Genomic DNA, 27,464 nt, shown 5'->3' with positions numbered 1-27,464 from the left:
CGGCTGGTTTATATGGGGGTGAAATTTGGGATCATACAGCCAATCAGTAACTGCAGATTATCGAGAATAATTTCCTGAGGCAGTTGACAGCCTTACCGTCTAGCACACCGTTACTACCATTAAGACTAGATATGGGCTTAAGACCCATTGTGGTGGAGCTTGGTCTTAAACCTTTAACCTTCTGGCGCAAATTATGGTGCACACCAGAGCTCGAGAAATATAGAATGGAGCTACAAGAGATTTTGCGCCTTGTAAAAGTTGACCAAGTCCCATGGTTAATGTATGTGAAAAAATCCTGTGAGTTAATAGGCAGACCCGATCTGTGGTCTGACCCAGCCAATGCATGTCGTACGATCTCACGCAAAACCATCTCACTGGCCTATCATGAGCACAATCTACGTGTTCTTTTTATGAAGGTTAGGGCTGGGTCTTTATCTGAGTGCTTTCTGGGGTTCAAAGATACGTATCATCGAGAAGTAGTCTTAGATGATATAGAACCAACGATAACCAGAAAACTCTACCTACAATGGCGCTATGGCACCCTTCCCCTAGGTACTCATACCGCTAGTTGGTCACTACCACAACCAGCAACACAATGTCCGGCATGTGGCCATCCGTCTGAGTCCGACTTGCATATTATATTTTTTTGTCGAGCATATCAAAAACTGAGGAGATACTGGCTTGTCCCACTATTAAAAAATCTGGGCTTTAAGCAGCACCTTCCAGCTTATAGAATTTTAAAAACTGACTTATCAGCTCCCACAGTATTTGCAGTTGCGAAATTTTTAACAGCAATGTGGATTAGCCGCACCCGTTGCATAAAATTAAATTTTGTGTCCGAACACCTTTTTTTATAGTTATGTCGTAACTGTTAACTGGTGTTTTTTAACATGTTTCGAACAATATGTATTTCTTCATTGTATGCTTATTTTGTTCTACTCTTTTATGGTCCTAGTGGCCGAAATAAAGCTGATATGAATGGGATATTCATACATTCTGGAGGCAAGTTTAGGTAGTCAAATTCTAAGATCTCAGGAGCCAGATCGCCAGGTTCAGCTGTTGCGGATCTGGGTGTTGAATCTCGCCATGGCTCTGCGTTAAAAGTGAGGGTGTGAGCCGTAGCCTTTGATGCGGTACCACGGAGAGTTCCAGAAACGTGGTGTACCATGGCTGACGTGCCCACGTTGGAGCAACCAGGATGAGCGTCATCGAGTGTTGCTTGAGTTTGCGTGCCACCAGCGGTATTAACGGCGCTGGGGGAAAAGCGTACGCAAATCTGCCGGACCAGTTCATCCATATTGCATTGCCCTGGGACTGTGGATGTGGGAACCTGGCGGCAAAGTTTTGGCATTTTGCGTTTTCCCTTGTGGCGAATAGGTCTATCTCTGGATGACCCCACTGCTGGAAGTACGGTTGGAGTACTGATGGATGTATTTCCCACTCGTGCATCTGGTGGCTGTGCCTGCTGAACAGGTCTGCCATCTGGTTGTCTTTGCCTGGGAGGTGTTCCGCCATGAGGAAGATGTTCCTCTGAATGGCCCACTTCCACATGCTCTGAGCCAGATGAGACAACTGTGGCGAGTGTGTTCCTCCCTGCTTCCGTATGTAGTACATGGCAGTCATGTTGTCCGTTCGGATCAACACGACTTTGTTGCACAGGTGCATTTTGAATGCTTTCATGGCTAGGAAGATTGCCATCAGTTCCAGAAGGTTGATGTGCATCTTCTTTTGCTGTGTCGTCCATAGTCCCTGCACTGTGTGATTGAGTACATGAGCTCCCCATCCCTGGAGAGACGCGTCCGCCGTAAGTATGATTTGTGGAACAGGCTCCTGGAATGGTCGGCCCTTGCAAAGGTTTCGTGGATTCCACCAATGCAGAGAGTTGTATGCCAGACCGCTCACCAACACTAGGTCTTTTAATTGTCCGTGGGCCTGATTCCACTGACGTGCCAAGCACTCCTGAAGCGGGCGCATATATAATCTTGCGTGCGGGACTATGAAGATGCAGGAGGCCATCATGCCTATCAACTGCATAAACACTCTTGCTGGGAGTGAGTGTTGAGGTTTGAATTTCTTTATGAGCAACTGAATGCTGTTGATCCTGACTGAATTTGGTTGTGCCGCGGCTGCCAGAGTGTCTATGGTTGCGCCTAGGTACTGCTGTACGTGGTTGGGTTGAAGGTGGGACTTTGGATAATTCAGTGAAAAGCCCAGGCTGTGAAGAAGGTGAATGGTGTGGGACATGTGGCTGGCACAGTGCTGGGCCGACTTTCCCTGGACAAGCCAGTCGTCCAGATAAGGACAGACATGTATGTATTGCCTCCTTAAATGTGCCGCCACTGTAGCCAGGCACTTGGTGAAAACTCTGGGTGCCGTAGTTACCCCGAAAGGGAGGACTTTGAACTGGTAATGCTGATTGAGAACAGTGAACCTGAGATACTGTCTGTGTGAGGGGTGTATGGGTATATGGAAATACGCATCCTTGAGGTCTAATGTTGCGAGAAAGTCTCCCTGACTGAGCAACGGTAGTACTTGTTGCAGAGTGAGCATGTGAAAATGCTCTGAGAGAATGTAACGGTTTAGAGGTCTTAGATCTAGTATGGGTCTGAGAGATCCATCTTTCTTGGGGATCAGAAAATACAGTGAGTACACCCCTGATCCTCGTTCCTTTGCAGGCACGAGTTCTATGGCTCCTTTTTGGAGCATACTGAGAACTTCTTGTTGGAATAAGTGCAAGTGCTCTGCGGACATATGATGGTGTCTTGGTGGTATGTTGGGTGGAGTGGACGTGAACTCTAGACAATAACTGTACTGGATAATTTCTCTCACCCACCTGTCTGTGGTAATGGATTCCCAGACTGGCAGGAACTGTTGGAGTCTTCCCCCGACAGGTGTTACATGGTCGGGGGGCAGTGACAAGGCGTCACTGTTTGTTGGTGGCGGAGGACCTGGAGCTGTTGTTTCCACGGCCTCTGCCTTGGACGTTGTTTCCACGGTATCCACCTCTATTATTTTTATTATAGGTGGTCTGTGTACCTCCTTTAGTGTACTGCGACTGTTGGGAGTTTTGGCTTTTTGATGGTCCTCTGTTGCTGGAGCGACGAAAGGACCCACTCCGAAACTGCTGTGATTGCAGAGCCCCCATAGACTTTGCAGTCTCCGTATCCTTTTTGAGTTTCTCTAGGGTGGTGTCAACCTCGGGGCCAAAGAGGGAGTTAGGGTTGACAGGTTGATTAAGTATAGTTGTTTGTATTTCTGGTTTGAATCCAGAGATCCTTAACCAAGCATGCCGTCTTAACATGACGCTGGTGTTAATAGCCCTAGCGGCAGTGTCAGCCGCGTCAAGAGCGCACTTAATGGAAGCGTTGCTGATAAGCTTCCCTTCTGTAATTAGGGATTCTGCTCCTTCTTTATACTGATCTGGGAGGTGCTGGAGCAGTGTCTCTAGGGTATCATAATGTGCCCTGTCGTATCGAGCCAGAAGTGCCTGAGTGTTGGCAATTCTCCAGATGTTAGCTGCCTGTGCAGCAACCCTCTTTCCTGATGTTTCCAAGACCTTAGACTCCTTGTCTGGGGGAGGAGCATCACCCATTGTCTGTGAGTTGGCAATGAGTCTAAAAGCAACTGTCCTCTTATGTAGGCAGGGTCCACAGGAGCTGGCCTATATTTTTTTTCAATTCTAGGGTTAAGGACTCTCGCCCTTGTGGTCTCCTTAAAAATGTCAGTAGCCTGTTTGAGGACCCCCTTCAGCATGGGCAGAGTCTTAACAGATCTTTCTGAGGTAGAGAAGGTATCCATTAGAAAGTCGTCCTCAATAGGATCAGTGTGGAGCTGTACGTCATGATTGTTGGCGGCTCTTTCAATTAAGGCATTGAAAGCAGCTGTATCCTCAGTAGGAGACGTTTTCACCACATATGCCTATGTGTCTGGAGCAGTATGTGGGTTACCTGCATCAGTATTGTCCACCCAAGGCTGGTTCTGGTCTTCAGGGTCAGTGTCCATAGGATAAGTGCCCTCTTATATCATCAACATCTCCAGCATCCACATTAGAGTGTGTGGGTGAGAATGACTGCGGTTCTGTGGCACAATAGTGAAGTTATTCCACTAGAACTGGTGATATGGGTCTTTTTTTCTTCAATGGAATTTTGTAGGGCTCCATTGGTGTCTCTGTTACTATTTTCCGTTTGTATATGGAAAGTCTACCAGTATTGGCGTCGATAAATTGCCTGGGATCCTCATCGTCGCGAGGTAGTGCAACAGCTCTCTTTTCAGTTTGAATTCCTGTCGGTGCCTCGACATTTTTTTTCGGGTCGATGGGTTCTTGGGGTCGAGACCCTTCTTGGCATCGAACATTTTTGGTCGCACCACTGGTGGGAGTCCAAACTTGATGTGCGTCGACGCGATGTGAACCGCGCTGACCGCTTTCGGCTGCGGGGCCGTGTTGGCGCCAATCATGGAAGCCTTGGTTTGGATGCGTAGTAACGACTCCGACACCTTCTGCTTTACAAAGGGAGACGTGCTGCGGATTGGACACGGTCCTTCGACGCCTTTTTGGTTGTGGCATCAGGCCCCGTACCGGATATCGCTTTCGGGACACGAATACTGGAATGGGGTGGCTTTCGAGGGCCACTCTCCATATGTGTGTCGACGCTCCTTGGCGTCGATATTTTCGGGTCGGCAACCTTGACCTTGATTGTAGGTGCCGCCTTCGGCTCGATGTTTGTAAGACTCCTCTCGGCGTCGACGGCCTTCTTTTGTGGCTACAGCTCCGAGGCCTTGTTGCCGTGGTGAGACGGTTTCACTTTCGGTGCCGTTGCCTTCAGTTTCGATTCTCGTCGATCGAGTGATGGCGCTTTCGATACCGACGGCTCTTTAGGATAGTTCGACGCCGGGCATTTAAGCGGGGCGGAAGAACGAGAGGAATGATCTTGGGTAAGGCCTTGTGGCGATCCCGCGACCTGAGCCTTATTGAGTATCTCTTTGGGCCCTGAGTGGACCTGTGGGTGTAGCTCCTCTTCGGCCCCAAGGGCCTCTCCGTCGTCTCCTACCTGTTCGACGACTTCATCTTCCTCTTCATCTAGAATATGTTCGTCCTCGGCATCATAGTCGGATTCACGCTCCGACGCCGGATCCGATATCTCTCCTTGAACTTCAAGGTCCACGACCACCTCATCTTCGGTCCCAAAGATGTTGTCTGGGTTTGGCGCTACTTTCTGCGCCTCGAGCCGAGCTGCTCGACGAATGTGAAGTGTTTTCTTCGATCGAAACCTGGAGCACGCCATACAGGTGGCTTCGTCGTGGTTTGGAGAGAGGCACTTGTTGCACACCAGGTGCACGTCGAAGCGAGCATATTTAGCGTTGCAAAGAGGGCAACGCTTGAAGGGGCTATTCGATGTCTTTGATTCCATTGTCAATCTTGATCGGCGCTGACGTCGAAGGGCAAATGGCTAACTTCGAAGAAGATACTCGGCGCCGAACGAAAACGATACCGACGAGTAAGAGGCCTAAATACTCTAAGAGCTAAGATTAGGCCATCCGAACCCAATGGCGGAAAAAAACAATGTAAGGATGGAGGGGATGCCCATGCGCACTGTAGTCCAGGGGAGGAGCCACCTATCTCGTGATACTTCGAAGACTCTTCCAGGACAACAATGTGCAATCATCCGGACCCAACACTAGGCGGCGATCTATGCACAGATATGAATTCAGCAGCCCACATGCCTCGAACACATCGTTCTCTTATTAATAATACCCCCATGGTCCGGGAAGGCCTGAAAGAACGGTGGGAGGCGTGGGTGGGTCCCCTGGACGAGGTCGACTGGCGGGATGCCCTTATGGCCCCCAGGCTGGTGACGGCCTCCGCCAAACTGAGGCTTATTCAAATTTACTATCTTCATACTGCCTACTTCACGCCGGCTCGTCTGCGCCGTGCGGGCCTCTCCGCTACGGCAGCTTGCCCCCGCTGCGGTTTTGCCCCGGCTGACTTCATACACATGGTGTGGTCTTGTTCGGACTTGGGGGGTTACTGGAGGGGCATAGAAGCCGCGTCTCACGGAGGTCTTGGGATGGGTGGTGCCACATAACCCTAGACACACCCTTCTGGGCATCACTGACTGCCTGGATGGCACGCGCGCAGAGAAGCTATTCCTTATGACAGCATTAATGGTGGCGAAAAGGGATATAGCAGCGGCTTGGAAGCATCCGCAGCCGCCTAGCTTGGCCAAATGGAGCACTGGAGTGGACTGGTGTGCGGCACAGGAGCGGACTCTCTATCAGGCGAGGGGCTGCCTTAAAAAATACCGTAGGGTCTGGGGGAAATGGTTGGGCAATGTGTTATGATTATGCGGTTCGGGGGGGAAGGGGGGGGAGCTTCGGGTGGGGGCGGGGGGATGGCGTGGGCTCGTGCTGCGAGGTTGTAACTTGGTGGCTCGTCAGACTCAATGTTTTTTCTGTTGTATCACTCAAAACAATTAAAATTTGTTTATCAAAAAAAAGAGGACCACACTTGTGAAGTCCTCAACAGTATTAAAAAACGCAATTACATAATTCCATGGTGGTTGAACATCAGAATAAATCAGGTGAGTAATCCTTTGGAACGGAAACAATAGGCACCGCACGCCTCGAGGAAGTGGTCCTGCAGAGTTCAAGTTCAAGTGAATGAATATACTATAACTTAAATAACCTTTTGGTGCTTTTTCTTTCTAACATTGACAGTTTGTTTTGAATAAATCCCTAATTTTGTTATTAGGGTATGTAGTTGCATTTCTAAATGGTATTGATTACTAGTGTTTGACTGACATTGCGACACACACAGGATATATCGCAATTTATTTCTCTCAAAAGCAGTCACAGACCAATTTTTAATTCTCGCATTGTACCCAGGTCTGGTGACGTTTATTGGGCTACCCCATTATTTTGTAATGGGTTTCCTGCAACAGCACCACATCCGGGTGGGTGCGTTTTATAAATGCCGACACCAGTCCTCTCTTAATTTTGTCACCCAGGCCGTTAACATTCCAGGTTAGCACTGTAAAGGGGCTAGCCTCCAAACCCATCACGACCGATTGTGTATTGGTGGGACACGTGTATATGGGTAATTAAATAATGCCCTATCGGGGAAATGTGGGTGATTGCACATGTTCTTCAACATCTGTGACTGTACCTCAGCAAAAACATTATAAACCATAAGAACAATGAAACTAGACCCCTTACTCACATCCCCCCCACCCCATCTCCCTCCTCCCCAGTGTCACACCCCTTGCCAGGCGCTCGAGGTAGTGTATAAGGGTGGTAGAGGTCTGTCGCCCGCGCTGAACTTATGCTAAAAGTTCAAACTCCTGCAGCAGCCCCAATTATTCCAAAAAAGATCAACCCTTGAATAGTGAAAGACAAGCAAGAGCTAAGGACCAGAAGTGCAAAACAGGGGAGGGAAGAGTAGAGTGAGGAGATGAAAAGCAGGAAGAAGAAAAAGAAAGGGCTTTCAAAAGCCCAAGTCTGTGGCCAATCCCGGCCTCTCGCCTGCGATGGAAGAGAGCAGTTAAGTCACTCTGCAGGACTCGCTGTCTATATATCCGAGGGGGGGGAGGCGGAAAGTCTCCAATCAACAAACTCCGTCCTGATATTCTGATTCCACGGCCAGTCCCAGAGGCTCATATTCAGGAGTGCGAGTCAGGGGGGTCCCCATGTGATACCAAAGTTTCTGTCGCCGCGTCTTGCTCCATTGCCACTATTGCAGCCAGCCAAGGGATGCAGAGTGGGCTCGTCTTCGCCTTCTTCTCCGGACGTGCTGCCTCTAGTGTCCGCCTCTGTGCCAGGTTCAGGGTGGTCGGAGGGTGTGTGAGCCCACCGACAGGCGAGAGTCCAGTGAACGACCACTACGCCGCCGGATCCTACCGCTACTCCTTGATGCATATGGCGTCACCTCCTTCACATGGTTTCTCTGGTTACCCCGGGGACGTAGCATTCTTTGATGGTCCGAGGACCACTCCCCACTGACGTCTGGCTACGGCGCAATGGGACTTCCGGCCTTTCCTCGATCCATTGCGACGCTTCCTCCGGTGTTTGGAAGAAGTGGGCCTTCCCCAGGAATAACAGTTTTGCAGGGAATAGAAGCATATATTGAATTTTATGCTCTTGAAGCTTTGCCTTCACCGAATCAAAGGTACGCCATTGCTTCTGAAACTTCCTGCTATAGTCCGGGAAAATCATTACACGTGTGTTCTTGTGTCTGATATCTCCGATTTTCCTAGCCTCCCGAAGGATCATGTCTATGTCTAGGAAATTCAAAAAATGCGCTATAACTAGACACAGCTGTGCCCCCGGGGGCAGCCACGTCATCAGGGCCCTATGCGCCCTTTCTATGACGAAACACGCAGAGAACAGATCTGTCGGAAAGGTGCGGCGGAGCCAAGAGTGGAGAAATTCCATAATATTTGTCCCTTCAATGCCTTCTCTAAAGCCCACAAAATGAAGGTTGTTGCGTCTTGCCCTGTTTTCCGCATCATTGACATGCAACTGAAGGTCTTTGTTCGAGGACCCTAGATCTGCCATGCCTTTGAGGAGGTCCTGAAGGGCCTCTTCAGCCTCACCCAACCTGGTCTCCCATACTGTGTCCCTGGCCGCCAGGTTTCGTAGGTCTTGCCTCAAGAGCTTCACCTCTGTGCCCTCCTCTCCGAATTGGTGCGGGCAGCTGGTCATTCCTCGGGGGGGAGGGGGGGGGTATAGCGATCCAATTTCCCCTGTCGCGGCGGCTTTGGGTCATTGTCCTTGCCCATATTTGTAGACGCAGCACGCCAAGGCCGGGGTCCAGAAGTGTGACGGTGGAGGGAGGGGGGCCCAGATCTTCACCCCCCCCCCCCACAGAACAGTCTCTCAATGCGATCCCAGGCCGCAGAGCACCTTATCTCCCCCTCTCCAAATCAGCCAGTGTCCAGACCTTCCAGCCAATACTGGAGGGCAGAAGCGCTCCACGAGACTGCCCCAGCACGCACCCAGGGGTCCAGATCAGTCCGGGCCTCCGAGGTCCAGCAGAAGCACGCACCCACCCTTAGTGGCAGGGCAGTTGAAGAATCACTTCGCCGAGCACTGTCCCCACTTCAGTTCCCCCGGGCCCCTCGCCGCCGCAGCAGGGTGCAAGATGTGTGCTACTGTTCTTCTTGTAGTGCTGGGGGGCCCGGGTCTCAGCAGACTTGCACAGCGTGTGGTTGGGGGCCGCCCTCCTACACACACGGTCGGCTCCTATTCCAGCCCAGCCCCTGCTCACGGAAGAAGGGGGGGGGGGGGGGGGGGGGGGGGCGAAGGCACGGTCCCAGGAAGCAGAAGGGTTCACCCCGAATGACTCGGTAGCGCAGGGGTCCGTCGCCGTTTGCCGCTCTGCGTAGGTCTGTCGTGCCCCCTCGGCCAGTGTCCCGACCCCCAGGCCTCACTACCGGGCGGCGCAGAGTTCCACAGCCGCCCAGCTCACCAGGGGTCGTTGTGTGGTGCAGCGCTCCTTGATCGCAGTCTTGGGCTGCAGGCCCCCAGCGGCAGGACGCACCTCCCTCATGGAGCCGGGTCATCAGGAGGTCCGCGTCTACAGTTGCGGTGCAGTCCGTTAGCTTACAGCAGGCACCCGGCAAGAGCTCCCGCGGCACCTCCCGGCTGGTGGGGGGGGTTGCATACGCGGAGGCTGATAATCCTCCCGAGGGGTTCCCCAAGGCTTCGCGCTGCGGAGGAAAAGTTCCGGATCGGCTCAGGGCCGCGCCGGTGCCATTTAGTCAGCGCGGGCACAGCGTCTCCGCGGGACCCAGATCAGCGGTTCCGGGGTCAAGAAACCGCTCAAAGTCCTCCTCGAGTGCGGTTAGGCTGTCAGCAACGCCTGATGTTCTAATGGAGGTGCTCTCCGAGCCTGTACACTGCTGAAATCATTGTCAGATGGTGCTTTTCCGCCGGAGCTCGGCGAAAGCGCGTCTTACAAGACCATGCTGTTGGCCAAGCCCCGGTCCCACACCAAAGTTGGGGCTGAATCAGACTTTGGCACTCCAACCCATGCCACACTGTGGTGCAGCAATGAAGTGCTTCCTTTAGTGCTTTCCAACTCAGAGTAGGCGCTGCTTTGATCTCGACCGAGCCGGTGCCCTGACCACCTAGGCAACAGCCCTTCAGCAATCCTTCCAACTCCGATACATTGCCCCTACCTCATGGAAGGGATCAAGTCATTCATAATTTGTCTGGAATGGACTGATGATGATGAAGGGGATGAATCAGCACACCACTATCCCGATGACAACTGGTATGAAGACCTTGAAGATGCCAACGGAATAGACACTTTGCTAGACTATCTGGGCCTACCAAAGAGGACATTGCCTTATTTAAACGGTGTTGCAAATGGAAGCAGATGCTCTTGACCTCTAGTTACCCACTATGGAGGTGAAAACAAATGTCCTCACTGAGGTGCTTCAGCCAGGGCAAACTGGAGCAGAACCTCTTCTGCCATTTAATGAAGCCCTCACAGACCCTCATCTTTTCTTGTTTTGTTTGTGCAAAGCTTGTTCCGGCCTTCCGGTCAACCGGCAGATAGCAAAATCCTGGTGACCAAGCCTTCCTGATGCAGCGCTCGACAGCAGAAAGCTTGGTTGTACAGGCATCCACATGCTGAATAAACCCCAAAGCCTTTCCTACCACACCACTGTATAGAGAATTTAAGTGTATCGAAACATCTGGAAAGTGCATGATCGCTTCTACCAGATGGGCATTTTGTTCAGTTAACGCCGGTTTGGGCACTACACCACGCCCTTTGTGACTGGTGCTCCAACGTTGCGCAAGCCATACAAGATGGCTGCAATGCGGCTATGTTTATCTTCAGCTATAGGTAGGACACTACAGATTCCATTGGTTGGGTAATAGATTACAGTTTGGCCCTCAGGCGACACACCTGGGTGAGACCAAGGGGCTTCTCAGGGGCTACCGAGTCCACTTTGAAGGACATGCCCTTTTTTAGTGGCTCTTGCTGTTTTGGGACAGTTGGGCCACAGTGCACTCTGTGGGCCTGTCCGCCATGCCATGCCAGCAGTTTCGCCTCTCGGTGGCCATGGTAGGAGCTTTCAATAGCATTAAGTAAACTTTTCAGCTGGCCCAGCAGACTTAGCAGTCATCTTATGGCCGTAGGTTCCCAAAGGCAACACGGACATCGAAGGCAGCAAGTGGCCCTACCCGCTGTCCCTCCAGTTCCTGCGACCGCAAAAGCTCTTTAGTGTGCCCTTTGAGGAACAAAGCCACGCTGTTGGAGGCAGGATCCGATTGTTTCTGTTGGGGTGGCAGGCTATCTCTTTGAACAAGTGGAACCTGCAAATTGTTAAGTAGGGTGACGCCTTACCATTTTTTATCACCCGCTGCATCTTCCACCACCCTCAGAATATTTGAGAAAGAACCATCTGCCCCTCAAGTGGCAGGAAGTGCATGCCATCCAAGCCAAAGAAGCCATAGAGAGGGTATCGGCACCAGAAGTGGGCAATACTACTATCTGATGCCGAAGGAGGACAGAGGCCTCCTTCATATCCTAAACGTTTGGCTTCTCAATGCCTTATTTTGGAAGAACATATTCAAGATGCTCACTGTCGCCCAGATCTGGTCTACAGTGGAGACTGGTTAGCATGATGCTTATTCTGGAGACTGGACCTGCAGGATGCTTATTTACACACTGCTCTTCCTGCAGACCCACAGCACTACATGTGGTTCACAGTCGGACAGGAGTACTTTTAGTTTGCTGTGCACCCCTTTGGCACCAGTGCCTCTCAGGTGTTCACAAAAGTAATGGCAGTGGTTGCAGCACATTTTTGAAGGTCAGGGATACCAGTCTATACCTACTTCAATGACTGATTGCTGAAGGTAGGTTCGCCTCAGGCAGTCATCACTCATCTCCAGACTGGGGCTATCAACATGCCAAAGTCACACCTGACTACTTGGCAGATGCTCCCCTTCATCGACGCCATTCTGGACATGGTGCAGCTTCGTTTCTTCCCCCGGGAGGAAGTCTAAGACATTCAGGCTATGATCCTGGTACTCTTCAGTGGATTTGCGGAGGACGAAACAGGGCAAGGCAGCACAGAAGAGGACCACTTCTCATTGGATCATGCTCTCAGTCAAAATCTACTATGCACTGGCCAAGAACCAGCCACTGTAAGGTATGCAAGTTCTTTCAACCACCACTACGTTGGCATACAGTGTGTCTGTTGTAGATTTTTGCCAGGCTACTGCATTGGTGTCACTCTACATGTTCGCGAAGCACTACTGTCTAGACAGCCGGGTCCATTTGGACACTTGCCCACTTTGTCCTGCAGGGCTTCTTGGTTTGAACCAATTCATGTACCCACTACCTGGAGATACTGCTTAGGTATCCATTTAAAAAGTGAGGAATCTGCGGTTAGGAGTCTCTATCAGAAGAACAAGTTACTTACCTTCGGTAACGCTGTTTTTGGTAGATGGTATATCCAACTGCAGATTACTCTCCAACCGTTCCGTGAACTAGATTCTTTTTACATCTAAAAGTTTTCCAAGTCTAGAGATCTGCACACTGGTCAAAGCCAATTTGCTGTTGGGCTCTGTATCTGGGGGCGCAGACAGTTTAGAAAGCACCCGACTTCAGCATGCATGGGTGGTGCTTACATGTAGTTCCGCTTGTCACTTGCAGAGCGGACCAACTTCAGGGCTGAGCCACTTGACGCCACCTATGGGTGCACAGGGATACCGCTAAAGATTTTCCGGATCCTGTTTAATGCCAGGGAATATTCAAAAGGTGAGGAATCTGAAGTTAGATAGGAGTATCTACCAGAAAGAGCATTAAACAAGGTAAGTAACTAGTTAATTAGCATGATTCCTACTCAAGTCTGATGGCCCCTAAAATAGAGGAATAGACAATATTCATACGTCCTGAACATGGGATAGGTGAGATGGGGTGCAAAGAAGAGCAGAATGGACCAGGGCAGATTTAGATGCAAGTAACAAGGTGGAGGTACAAAAATCAATTGAGGAGCAGCAAGTCTAGCCAAATGTGCATAATGTAGGTTAATATGCCATTATGCTCCCCTCCTTTAGTGGACTTGTATAGCAACTGTAGCTTTTGACCTGGATGTACACTGGTAAAGATCATACGACTCCATCCACTATATGGAGTTACAACCAATGGCTGAGGCTGCAGATCGTCTGGAAGCCAGATAAAACCATCTCCAGCCATACATTAAAAAAGGGTCAATGTAGAATCCAGATTGTTACGGTGTCTATGAGGTATTTTGAAGCATTGTTTGTTTAATAATTTTACTATCTTGCACCCCTGTCTCAGTTAGCCTGGGGACCACTTCGAGCCACTCACTTACGAAGAACTCTTTGGTATTCATTACTTTTGAGCCGAGAGACTGGTGCAGTTTTTCAATGTCAATGTGTGCGCCACAACAGATTGAAATTACAAATCCCACACTGAGCATTATGATGTGAATTACCTTGGCAACCGCCATCTCAAAATCTTCTTGTGTCACGTGCACTCTCCTCTCTCTCAATGCATACATACCAGCTTCAGTGCAGACACCCTGAAAATAAATAATAAATGTTTAAAAACTGAATTGTATATGGTATACGTTCAAGACAGAATGCTGTTCATTTTTGTAATAGAAAAACATTTTGTGCAATCACCGAACGACCAGAACAAGTGAATGCTATTATGGCAGAGCTGGTTTGTCTTACTTCTGGGGGAGGTAGAGGGCGAGGAGGAAATGGGTGCGGGCAAAATACCTGCTTAACCTCAAACAAATCAATTAGTAAAACAAGTGTGCCAGAGAATAGTACATTTTGTAGGCAATCAGTAATAACAAAAACATATCCAGTCAATTTGTGACCTTTCGTATGGAAAATAATTTATTAACGTGATTACTTAGAGAAAATGCATCAAAATTGATTTGCATGGAAAGGGGTGCAGGAACATATTTGTACTGGTGCCTTCGGAAAGGCACTGATTGCAGAGGACTTGATAGGAAATTGACTAATTTATCAAGATAATTTTCATCACAGAATCTCTAGATACCAAAGTTATGAAATAAAGTCTCTAGAGTCCATAAATCTGCTAGGCTCCAAATTTACACACTTGCTAAGTGAAAAGTGTTGCCCACTGCGTACATAACCCAAAAGAAACACATCGTAGGTCAGGATAAAATGAACCATTCAGGCATAAAATGGCCAGATGTTGATAGGTAAACCCCTGCAAACGCAAACAGCACTTCAGGAGGACAATGCTTTTATTTTACTTTTCCCTATACAAGTAGGTAATCGTAGCATATTTAGTAAAACCAAGCTTACAACTTTGCTATGAAATAGAATGATCTTAGGCAAACAGCAGACTTATAAACATGGTGAATTTATTCAGTGCTGAATATTATTCAGAAGGCAAAATGCACTTGCTGCCAACGTCAGTATGGTTCTTAAACTACTGTGTCCTTAAAGGACCTGGGAAGAGCACACTGCCAACAAATATTCTGCCCGAGCGAAGTGTGAAGTACTGTAATTTCTCATGAGAGCCTTCAACTTTCAGGATCTGGAACAGTGTGTACATCTTCACCAAAACAGATGTGAGGGCTGAATTGTAATTCAATGTTTATGAGCTGTAATACAATGCAGAGCACATTACTGAACATACACATTACAAAAACGGGTTTCTTAATAAGTTGGCCCTTCTTTCTTGTTGAAAATGTAAGATATGGTCCTAATAATTTCACAGTTACAAATAGGCCTCATTCCCTAGGCACAATAGAAGCAAAAGCATCAGAGACTATAATACATTTAAGTATGCGACCGTGTTTCAGTCCGCAGATCTTAACCGTGTATTCTTTGAAGTAGATTCCTGGAACTTAGATGTGTCCATTGAGAGATCATCGAAACTGTCCAAACATTTTTTAAGAGATGCACCATCGCTGAAGAGGTGGGCCGTTCCGTGAGCAGTAACACGGTATCTCGCAGGGCCAGCGAAGGAGTGTTGGATGCCCAGATCTTTCATTCTTGGCCGGAGCGCTAAGAAACTTTTCCTTGTTTCCACAGTCGCTTTCGAATAGTCCTGTGAGATGAAGATTTTCCTCAAGTTCCAAAGCAAGTGATTTTGTTTCCTCATAAAAGCTAGTATTAGCTCTACGTGCTGGTACCGTAGCGGCTTGCAGACAATGGGTCTAGGATGCGCTTGAGTAGGGGTTCTCCTCGCCGGGACTCTGTGGGCCCTGTCAAGTTCCAGCGGTTTGTCGAATTTTATTTTCGCCATTAGTGGTGGCCACTTCTCTAGAAACAGAATGCAGGAACCAGCTTCATCCTCACTTCCTTCCGGGATTCCAAAGATGCGGAGATTCCCCCTTCTATTTCTGTCCTCCAACTCTTATCTGTTTGCTAAAAGATAAGAGATTTTAGATCTAGGGTCGTTACTGCTTTTTTCGTTATGGTCATTTCATCTTCCAGCTGACTGACTCAGTTTTCTGCCTCAGCATTTTACAGTTTGCTTCCCTTATGTCTTTACGAATAGCGGAAATCTCGACTTGCATGGTGTCTGTATTTTCCTTAGTGGACTCTGCTATTTCGTGAACCTCCGCAAGCTTCGATAAGAGGATCTCCATGGTTGCGTCGATATCCTGCTTGGGTTTGATTGGCGAGTCCGGTGATGGTGGGTCTGCTTTCACTCTCTTTAGATTAGTTTTTGGGTCTTTCTCCCCCATGCTGGGATGCTTCCCTTCCCTTGTTTTTGATATTTTATGTTGGTTCATATGTGGGTTGAGACCCTTATGCTATCCTTTATATCCTTGTATCCTGTCTCCTTCTGTGTTCTTATTATTGTGTCGCTCGGTCAGTTCACCGATTCACTGGTGCACTGGCACTGGTTCTCTGGTTTGCGAATCATTGGCTCACTGCGATTCACTGGCTCACTGGTTCACAGGCCTTGCTGTTTGCCTCCATTTAGGGGTCAGGCATCAGGATAGAGTTGCTAATTCAGCTTCAGCACCAGCTCTTATTATGAGTGGTTGTTAGAGGTACTTTCTATCTGTCGTAAGTCAAACACTGCCTTGATTTCGTTGCTGTACGTTTCACTACATCTATTCCCTATTTTAGAGTGCCTCCATCTTAAGGTCCATCTTAGGGTCAGGCAAATGAAAGTGAATATTATATCACTACCAGTTTTGCCAGGTATGACTTGTTAGTTGCTTGTTAATTGCTTTAAACTAATGACTTCACTCATTCACTCAGGAGATTGCCCACCTGTACATACTGATCTCCTCCAGAGCTCATCACCAGCTGCTTGTCTGGATGAACGTGAAATGAAATGGCTGCCGCTCATTTCCCTGCTTTCATCAGCTACTGCCTCTAACTGTATTATAGCTGCCAATCATGCAGATAATCTTGCTTGTTTCCCTCCTTCAATCAAATGTTGTCTCTAGCCGTGTCAAGGAGGTTAATCCCGCCAATCTCACTGACAATCCTGCTGACAATCACCAAGGCCACAATTCCTTCATAATTCCTCTACACAGGTTCGAGCACGATCAGATAAGGCCACCGCGATGCCGATGTGTTAATCTGCTGGGTCGCTGCAACGACCTACACATACTCCGAATTACTGCTTGTTACTGCCGCTTGCCGCGTTTGCCCGGGTGTCGCTCAAAGCCGCTCAACGCTGGCCGCGAGCTCAGCCCGCTTCGCATGCTTTGCCTGTGATAACAATGATATTATGATGCTATCATGCTATGAGGCATCATGCCTCAATGCTGTCTCAACATATTTGTAGCATTTACAATGCAGCAAGGCTAGTACAACTACTACTACTCTTAATCTGTATTAAATCCATCATGGATTAGTTATGCAATACTTAATGTATCAACTGCATTACCCTCCTACTTTCTTACATGGTCAACACTATTGCATCGTAACACTACCGTACTAATGTACCACACTACCGTATTAACTACTGCACCACTTGAATATTAACGTGCATTAATGCACATTAAAGATCTACAGACTGTATTACAGTACTGCACTTCCGTACTCTATACTGCGTTAGGGTACTAATACTCGAGAATACCGTATTAACTACGGCATCACTATCTGCGCTACCTATGCATTATACAAGCACCTCATTACCTCACTACAGACTCGCACTTCCGTACTGTCGTACTAACAAATGTAATGCAACGTAAAAAGGGTTTGGACACTCAAATGTTTTCACATGTTCTGTGTTGGAGTTGACATTTTCCTGCAGTCGGCATGTCTTTTGCAGTTATATGGGGGGGTGGGAAGGGAGGGTGGGAGGGGCTGAGGGAGGGGTTGACATTGTTCATATATGTTTTGACGGTTTTATGTGCATATGGGAGACAGATTCCTCCTGTACATTTTCTTCCTTTACCTCTGTTTGTTTCTCTCTTTTTCCTCTTTCTCTTCTATCCTTTCCTTCTTTCTCCGCTCGGTGGTCAATGGGCTCCTAGGTTCCACCTATTCAAAAGGGAACTCATACATGATTCTACCCCCTTGCTGCTAGATCATTTAATGTGGAAGTCTATGCTAATACCCCGTGGTGTTTTTCAAGTATCAGAAATGAGGAAGACCATACGATACCCTGTGATAGATTCCCACGAGATACTCTACGAAACCAAAGACACACAACAATGAATTCACGAATCAAACAGATTAAAATAGTCTCGCTAAATGTTAAAGGCTTGAACCAGCCAGTAAAGAGGAGGAAAATTATGGACTACATTGGCAAGCGAAGAGCGGACATCGTTCTCCTGCAGGTGATAAAACTGGACAATAAATTAGCAGACTCACTGAAAAGGAATCAATACACCGAGGTTCTTAGTTCCAGCGCGGTGGGGAAGAAGAATAGGGTAATAACTATGATTGCAAAAAACTCTAGACTAGAATTAATTTCTCACACTGCTGATAATCAAGGAAGGTGGATAACCGGAAAACTCCAGAGAGAGAATTCGGTCATTTTTGTAACTAACATTTATGCCCCAACAAACAATGATAGCTAGTTCTGGGAGGACCTAGAAAATAACTTTAGCACGATCTCAGACTCTGCACTCTCCATAGTTGCAGGAGAATTTAACCTGCCGATGGACCCTTGCCTAGACAGGAACTCCTCCTGTAAATATAAAGTAAACAAATCACACAAGGCACTTATTCACCTATGTAAAAGATTCAACTTACTTGATGCTTGGAGGTTGCAGAACCCCACTGAGAGGGAGTACACATTTTACTTGTTTCCCCACAACTCATTCTCACGGATAGATTACTTCTTGATCTCAGGGAACGACATTAGTAGGGTTGATCAATCAACCATTGAACCAAGAGTAGTTTCTGACCACTCATGTATAACTTTAACCCTTACAGACTCTCCACACAAAAAAAAAACGAGCATTTACAATGCAATGGTCTCGGCATTGTTAAAGTTAGAGCTTTTGGCATTGCTCATGACATTTTTGTTTATGTTTTAGTTTTTAAAACATTTAAAGAAACGGCATTGTTATTTACAATGTCAATAGCTTAATCTCTCTCAAATGCGAGACCTATTGCATTTGCACCCACACACAGAGCCACACCCACACACAGAGCAACCCACACAGAGCCACCTACACAGAGCTATTCACATAGAGCAACCCACACACAAATAGAGCCACCCACACACACAGAGTTACCCACACATAGAGAGAGCCACCCATGCATAGAGCCATCTACAAAAAAAGCCACACACAAACACAGAGGCACACACACATACACACACATAGAGACCTCTGCAGCAAACACATTAACCCACTGATCTGACGAACCAGGATTTGATTCTGTACCCTGTAGAATACACAGGGAACAACGCAGCAGGCTCACTATACTGTTTTAGAAGGAAAGGAAGCTGTGTATACACATTCGACTCTGCAGCAAATGCATGAACCTGCTGAGATACAGCTGTGTGAGTGTGACCAGTGTGCAATCATGTGACCCTGACACTCATCCCTGCCTGGGTGAGTTATTCTGCCCGCTTATCTTGTTAACAAGGACGTTCCACACTGGCCTGTGTGAAGCAAAGGGAAAAGGTGACCAGGGCCAGTCCGGGAGGGTACACAGGTCACCCTTTCCAAATAATAACTCACCGCGTGGCCATGTTTGGCCCAGTCATATGACCGCAAAGAAGGAATAATGCGACAATCAGGGTGAGTCGTAAGAAGCCGAGCACGGGCTGCTGAGTGACCAAAGGGCGGAAGTGAGGCCGCCGGAAGATTCTGGGACATCTTTAATACAGACTAAACGTATGGCTTGCCAGAGAACTGTGGTTATCGCGGCAACCTATGAGCGTTATCTTCCCTCCGAGACTCTAAAAGTAAGGCACGTGTGACTAGCAAATATACGCACGCCCCCATGACAGGACAGCATGCCTCTGGCGATCTTTAGATCTATTCCCCAGCCTCCTCCAACAGGCCTGATGCACTGTACCCACAGCAAAAGTGCAACTTATCCCTCCTGAAAGGAACTCGAGAAATTTAAAACCGGACAGGACCAGCCTGTCCTTTGTGACCTAGAACAACGCGTCTCGGGACTACTGTTGCCTGACCCTTGTGGCCTGGACATCTGAGGCTTCTTCCTTACGGAGGACTGTGGCCACGAGTCTCTCTCGCCACCTACAGTTCTACAAACACTTACGTTATCTCCCTAAACTTTGACTATCCACCAGGACAGCGTTTCAGACCTTTGTTTTTCTGCTGCAAATAGTTATCAAAACCACACCCAAAATGCACTAGATCTGATCGAAAATGACAGCGCAATGCTCTCAGAGTTCCACAGCCTGTGGTTCCTTTTGGCGACCAAAATACACAAAGACCTCTCTGTTGGTGTCGGCTTTCTATGAGGAAAACGGGATACTCTGTTGTTCAGGAAGTGTCTGAAAGTAGGTAGGGGGTACTTCCTGTATACTAATGAGCAGACCCCGCCTCCTGGCAAAACCTTAATGGGGCATGTTTACCTCCCTCTCGTCTTGTTTAATCCATTATATAGCAGAACTGCGGAACTTCGCGGCTACACGTGGGCATACATTTATAAAAATAAACAAACAGAAAAAAAAATATCTGCGATCTCCATAGTGCAAGAATACGCCAAACCAAAGATGATTTTAGTACATGTATAGTCGGACTGTTTGATACGAAATGGCGAAAGGGAGGCTAGAGACAGAAGTCTTTCAACGCCAGTTCTCTCCAGACAAAGGAGAACGATTCTGGGCAGCGCTTGGTGTTGGTAAAGTATGGCGCTTTCTTCCCAATTCGCAACTCAAACACGCTTTAGGAATGAAAATACAGGTACGGGCTCTGACACACAGCGCTCAGGATTTGTCGTAGTGATATGTCCCTTCTTTACCAAGCTTGTCTCCGGTGACCCTCCAAACAGGTTAGATCTTGTTCTTACCGGCTCTCTTTCTGTAGTCCCCGGATGATGTCCAGGAGAGAGAGACAAAATTGATTTATCGGTCTATTTTTTTCTTCAAAATGAACCTCTTCCTAGTTTTAAGATGTTGTCATGTATGTCCTAGTATCGCCGAAAGGGCAAAAAAGCGACTCAAAACTGCGCGCACTCATTGAGAGTTTTAGTTAATGCATGTAAGGGATTTTTTTTTCTTCAGTTTTATATAGCGCGAACTCGATCAGACGGTATTGGAGCGTTTTACATGAGCAGAAGAGCAATCACATTACACACAGACACATTCCTTTTTGGTAGGCACGGGGAGATTAAATAATTTGCCCAAAATCACAGGATGTTCAGTCAACGCAGAGACTCGAACCTTACCAACAACACCAACCAAATCTGCCATGTCTCTGCTACCCAACAGGCTAACAGCCCACCGCCATTTGTACCGAGCAAACAAAGTCCATGGTCGTTTAAAAACGTACGATAATTAAAACAAGAAATGTAAATAAACAAAGATCGCTTACCTTAGATGTTCGGAAATCGCTCTGTACATCCCAGCAAAAGACACGAATAAACACGAGAACGTCCCTGTAAAAAAAATAAAATAAAAAAAAAAAAACCACGCCCACCAGTGTAAAAGGGACGGGGCTTAAAAAAGAGATAGAAACGAAAAAACACCCCCCCCCCCCGAATCCGAAAAAGACGGGGCTTGAATTGACAGACAAAGCACTTCTCCAATGGCTGACCAGCATTTAAGAGGCCAGCCAATGGAGAAGAAGGGCGGGTTCAAGCCACACTACTAGAAAACATAAAATCTCGACAGCGAGCGCTAGCCGAGACCTAAAAATAGGAGTCTCTCTGGAGATTCAATGATGAAGTCCTAGCCTCCCCAGAACACAAAAAAACTATAGAAGACGATGTGAGAAAGTGGCTCTGTATATACTGTTCCTTAATAGGTACAGGGTGTACAGAGTCCACAGACCCCAAGGGTTTAACAGAGGTTAAAGTTAGATTGAATATGCTACTTACCAGTATGCATCTGTTCTTGGCATGTAGGGCTGCTGACATTCATATCTGTGCATAGATCGCCGCCTAGTGTTGGGTCCGGATGTTTGCACGTTGTTGTCCTGGAAGAGTCTTCGAAGTATCCTGAGATAGGTGACTCCTCCCCTGGACCACAGTGCGCATGGGCATCCTCTCCATCCTCCGATTGTTTTTCGCCATTGTGGCAGTGATGGAGTAGATACAGAAAATGATGACCATGCTTTACAGTAATTCTGAGAGCTGCAGCTGCTACAGGCGCCGGGGAGGAGGGAGGGCGATATGAATGTCAGCAGCCCTACATGCCAAGAACAGATGCATACTGGTAAGTAGCATATTCAGTTCGAGGCATGTGGGCTGCTGAATTCATATCTGTGCATAGAATACATAGCAGTACCTCCCATTAGCGGCGGCTACCAGTGCCAGCTGCAGCGGTCTGAAAAAGAGTTTTGAGAACAGCCTGTCCTACAGCTGCCTGCTGTTTTGAGTGTACATCTACACAATAGTGTTTGGTAAATGTATGTATAGTGGACCATGTGGCTGCTCTACATATATCATGTAAAGGATTGTTTCCCAGGAAAGCCATGGAGGCCCCTAACTTACGTGTTGAGTGGGCTCGTGGGGGAATCGTTAATGTGCGTTTAGCCTTTTGATAGCAAATTTGAATACATTTAACGATCCATCTGGCTATACCTGCTTTGGAGATGGCGTTGCCTTTGTGTTGTGGGGAAAAGGCAACGAAAAGTTGTTTTGTCTTCCTAAAGTTTTTAGTTCTGTCTATATAGTACATGAGGGCTCTTTTAACATCTAGTGTATGGAGCATTCTTTCAGCGACATTTTGTGGATTCTGAAAGAAAACGGGCAGTTCAATCGTTTGATTCATGTGGAACTGCGATATAACTTTAGGCATGAATTTGGGGTTGGTACGTAGTACGACCCTGTTAGCGTGAACCTGTATGAATGGCTCTTGAATGGTCAGTGCCTGGAGTTCACTAACTCTTCTCAACGAAGTGATTGCCACTAGGAAAGCTACTTTCCAGGTGAGGAATTGAATCTCACATGAGTGGAGAGGTTCGAAGGGTGGACCCATCAGTCGGGTGAGGACCAAGTTGAGGTTCCACACTGGTGCTGGTGGGTGTCTTGGGGGAATTACTCGTTTGAGTCCCTCCAAGAAGGCTTTGATGGCAGGCACTCTGAATAAAGAGAGGTGCTGCCTGTTTTGGAGATAGGCTGCTATTGCGGTTAAATGGATACGTATTGAGGTGTAGGCCAGATTGCATCGGTATAGGTGCAAGAGGTAACAGATTATGTTTTGAATGGATGCGTCTAGCGGGTTAATGTCATTGTTATTGCAATAAATGACAAACCTCTTCCATTTGGCTGCATAGCAAGCTCTGGTAGTGGGTCTTCTAGCTTCCTTAATGATCTCCATACAGTCCGGTGGCAGGTTTAGGTAGCCAAACTCTAGGACTTCAGGAGCCAGATCGCCATGTTCAGCTGTTGCGGATCTGGGTGCTGAATTTCTCCATGGTTCTGCGTCAAATGCGCGGGTTTGATCCGCAGCCTTTGATGCGGCACCACGGAAAGTTCCAGAAAGGTGGTGTACCATGGCTGGCGTGCCCATGTTGGAGCAACCAGGATGAGTGCCAGTGAGTGTTGTCGCACTTTGCGTGCCACCAGCGGTATCAACGGTGCTGGGGGAAAAGCGTACGCAAATCTGCCGGACCAGTTCATCCATATCGCATTGCCCTGCGACTGTGGATGTGGGAACCTGGCGGCACAGCTTTGGCATTTTGCGTTTTCGCTTGTGGCGAATAGGTCTATCTCTGGATGACCCCACTGTTGGAAGTACGGGTGGAGTACTGACGGGTGTAGCTCCCACTCGTGCATCTGGTGGCTGTGTCTGCTGAGCAGATCCGCCATCTGGTTGTCCTTGCCGGGGAGGTGTTCCGCCATGAGGAATATGTTCCTCTGAATGGCCCACTTCCACATGCTCTGAGCCAGATGAGACAACTGTGGAGAGTGCGTTCCTCCCTGCTTCTGTATGTAGTACATGGCAGTCATGTTGTCCGTCCGGATCAACACGACTTTGTTGCTCAAGTGTACCTTGAAGGCTTTCATTGCCAGGAAGATTGCCATCAGTTCTAGAAGGTTGATGTGCATCTTCTTTTGTTGTATTGTCCATAGTCCCTGCACTGTGTAATGGAGTACATGAGCTCCCCATCCCTGGAGAGACGCGTCCGCTGTTAGTATGATTTGTGGAACAGGCTCTTGGAACGGTCGGCCCTTGCAAAGGTTTTGTGGATTCCACCAATGCAGAGAGTTGTATGCCCGACCGCTCACCAACACTAGGTCTTTCAACTGTCCTTGAGCCTGATTCCACTGACGTGCTAAACACTCCTGGAGCGGGCGCATATGTAGTCTCGCGTGCGGGACTATGAAGATGCAGGAGGCCATCATGCCTATCAACTGCATGAACACTCGCGCAGGAAGGGAGTGTTGGGGTTTGAACTTGGAGATCAGCATTTGCATGCCGTTTACCCTCACTGAATTTGGCTGAGCTGTGGCTGCCAGGGTGTTTATGGTCGCACCGGTGCGACGATTGGTTTCGGTTTCGTGGAAGGGAAACCAGTCCTTTTGGGTAATAATGGCTCTCGCTGGATGTCCAAGGCCGGGCCAGAGGGCGGGGCCGAAGAACTGCGGGATTGATCTTGGGTAAGGCCCGAAGGCGATCCCTCGACCGGAGCCGTAGACTGACGCACTGTGATATCCTCCGTTTGGACGGGTAGGCCCTGCTCGTCACCAGAGCTACCTTCTTCGGCCTCTAAGGCCTCATCGTAGTCTCCTACCTCATCGTCGGCTTCTTCCCTGTGAAAAAGCTCTTCATCTACGTCTTCCGATCTGGAACCGTGTTCGGAAGCGGGGCTGGAGGGTATGTTTTCCACGCTTTCAACATCTTCGTCCTCGGTGCTGAAGATGTTGGTCGGGGCCGGTGCCGCTTGCTGCGCTTCAAGTCTTGCGGCTCGTCGATTCCGGAGAGTCTTCTTGGATCTGAATCGGGCACAGGGCATACATTTCGATTTGTCGTGATCTGGTGAGAGGCATTTGTTGCACACCGGGTGGACGTCGATATGTGGATATTTCGCGTGGCAAACAGGACACCGCTTGAATGGGGTCCTCGATTCCATCGTCGATGTAGGGTCGATGGTCGGATGAAATGGATCCGAAAAAGTTGTGAAGGTCGCTAAACTAGCAAGTAAACTGGCGATACCGATCGGGAACAGTACCGACGAAAACTAAAGGCCTTTTGGCCTGAAAACTAAATTTTCCTAACTTGAGTCAAGATAAGCACATCCGAAACCAATGGCGGAAAAAAACAATCTGAGGATGGAGAGGATGCCCATGCGCACTGTGGTCCAGGGGAGGAGTCACCTAACTCAGGATACTTCGAAGACTCTTCCAGGACAACAACGTGCAAACATCCGGACCCAACACTAGGCGGCGATCTATGCACAGATATGAATTCAGCAGCCCACATGCCTCGAACATAACCTTACTCTCCAAAGTGGTAGCCTGGTCGAGCAGTAAGGCAGTATCAGAGGACGTGTAAAGCATTTGTTGTACACACTCAGTCAGCAAATAGTTCCAATAACTGAACTCTAGGCCAATGGTTTGTATATAAAAAAATATATGCTGGTTTTATTTCAGAACCAACACTTGGAATTAAAATATACTTTCTCGACAGGAGATGTTTCATAAAAATACTTTTGTATATGTAATAGACTTTTTAGTAAACAGTTACAAGTAGTTGCAGTAGGCAACTATTTCTAAACACAATACATTGAGCTCAATGCTAAATTCAAATTATATGCAACAGATTACTTTTGTAATTCCAGGCTTGGATCCTAGATCCAGTCCTGGGTCAGTTCTCAGAATCAGCTGTTGAAAGTCGACTTTGGTACTGTAGTGATTTTTAACTAATATTTAGCTATTTCAAAAGTGAGCACTTAGAAAATATTTCAGAGCAAACAATCAATGATTCCCTATGGAAGGAAATATAGGTTACAGGTACAGTAGGTTATCGTTACTTTTGTAATCCAGTATTGGGTGGCTAGACTCAGTACTGGGACATTTATCCAAAACAGGTAAGTAATTACGTTTTCAGATGTTATACGATTTTTGAGGAATATTTAGAAATTGCAGAAATCAACACTTAGAAGAAATTTCATAGAAAAGCAGTCAATGGTTTCCTATGGAAGAAAATGAGTTAAAGGTAAGTATAGTTGTGGGTACTTTTCAGAGTCAGTGCTGGGCACCAAGATCCAGCACTGGGAGCTCACCTAAGAGCAGGTGAGTAAATTTGTTTTTGGTACTCGGCTGATTTTTGGTGAATATTTTGAGTTTTGAAAAGTTCACACTTAGAAGAAGCCAGTCAATGTTACCCTATGAGGAAAATCAAGTTAGCGGTTTAAGGGTAAGTTCTCGACTGGCAGAGTTGAAGTTCTGGGCATAGACTCAGGGGTCTCCCAGTGTCAGGTAGGTACAGTCAGTTCACCCTCAGCGGTTTCAGGACGGCCGGGTGCAGAGAGAGTTAGGCCCAATGTTAGCCTATGAGGAATAGGGGGGCCTGGTTTGGTGGCTGCTAACTAGCAGGCCACGCGGCTGTGGGAGCTGGGCTCCTGGTCACTCACTCAGGGCAAGTGGGGAAGTAGGCTAGTGTAGAGATTGCACTGCCAGGGCCACTCGGCCGGCTGGGTGCAGGGTGCTTTTGAGCAGTCGGGCGCTCAATGGAAATGTTCCGGTTAGGAAAAAGGCTGCAAGCTCGGGGACGAGGATGCTTCAGGTGCCACCACCACTTCGAGAGGTAAGTTGGATAGTTGTAGGTTAGGTGGGTACCCCGGGATTGGGCACAGGGGGTCGCAGGGCGCCGCGTGCAGGGGTGCCTTTTGGTGTTGGGAAATCTTACCCTCTGATGATCGCGGTCGGGGGGGGGGTTTGGGGGGGGGGGGGCACCTTGTTCCAAGGCTGCAGGCTTCTTCCGGAATGTCGAGGGGGGTCCTTGGGTGCCGGACTCGGGGTCACAGTCGCCGTGGGGTCGTCCTCGGGGTCTTTGTCCACTCCGGCACTGGCCAGGCTTGGCTGGTGCAGAGTGTGCTGGGTTCGCGGTTCCGGGCTGCTGCCAGGGGTTAGAAATAGGTTTCTGAGTAGAGCCTCTACTCATGGGAGTCCCAGGGGCTTAGAGCCAAAAGGTAGCCAGGTCCTCCGGGGTTGGTGAGGTTGCTGGCCACGAGAGATGCCGCGCTGGTGCAGGTTCGGGAGTCGACAAGCCGGTAGGGCTGGGGCCAAAGCAGTTGGTGTCTTCTTCCCTTGTTAGCAGCTGCAGGGCAGGTCTTTGTTCTTCTTGCTCTTCTTGTAGTCTTTTGAATCTGGAATCTGGGGAAGGAAGGTTCAGGGTGCCCCTAAATACTAGATTTAGGGGCGTTACAGGTAGGTGAAGGTCAGAGACCAATGGGTCCTTGTCCTGGGGTGGGTACACCCCCTATCCTGCCCCTCTCCTGTGGGAGGGGGGCAGTAGCCTAATCCTGATAGGGTAGGGCCTCCCATCTTCAAGATGGCGAGAGCCCGGAGATGTGCTTCACCTCGCCTCCCCCACCTGAGGGGTGGGGTGGGCAGGCTGGCACATCCCCTGTCCTTCTATGGGGTTTCCGGCCAAGCTTCCCGCCAGAGTGGGGGTTGCAGTGGCCTGGGGAAACTCCTAAAGGCGGCAGGCCTTTGAAGCTTCCCTTTGCTCATTCTGGGGGAGGAGATTTATCACCTCACCCAGGATGTGCATTGTTGCAGGCCCGGGAGAGCAGGAGCTCTCCCACCCAGGGGTCCAGCAACGTGTCTGCTGTGTGGCAGCCTGGGCAGCCTCAGAGCAGACGTGGATTGTAGGTTAGTTGTAAGGGGGCATCTCTAAGATGCCCTCTGGGGTGCTTGGTACATTA

At 48.4% G+C, this 27,464-nt stretch overlaps 1 protein-coding gene across 15 annotated transcripts in view; it reads right to left on the bottom strand.

The window, feature by feature from the left end:
- The window catches only part of LOC146871394 (26S proteasome regulatory subunit 8), a 368,112-nt gene that overhangs the window by 35,319 nt on the left and 305,329 nt on the right, over positions 1–27,464 (bottom strand). For all 15 annotated transcript variants that reach the window (XM_085651032.1, XM_085651030.1, XM_085651037.1 and 12 more), the window contains one exon: positions 13,473–13,559. In XM_085651032.1, the coding sequence (XP_085507158.1) occupies positions 13,473–13,559 (87 nt within the window). The remainder of the gene's footprint in view (positions 1–13,472; positions 13,560–27,464) is intronic.

The sequence above is a fragment of the Triturus cristatus genome, chromosome 1_1, assembly GCF_964204655.1.
Source record: "Triturus cristatus chromosome 1_1, aTriCri1.1, whole genome shotgun sequence".
NCBI lineage: Eukaryota > Metazoa > Chordata > Amphibia > Caudata > Salamandridae > Triturus > Triturus cristatus.
This window is presented reverse-complemented; position numbering and strand designations above follow the sequence as displayed.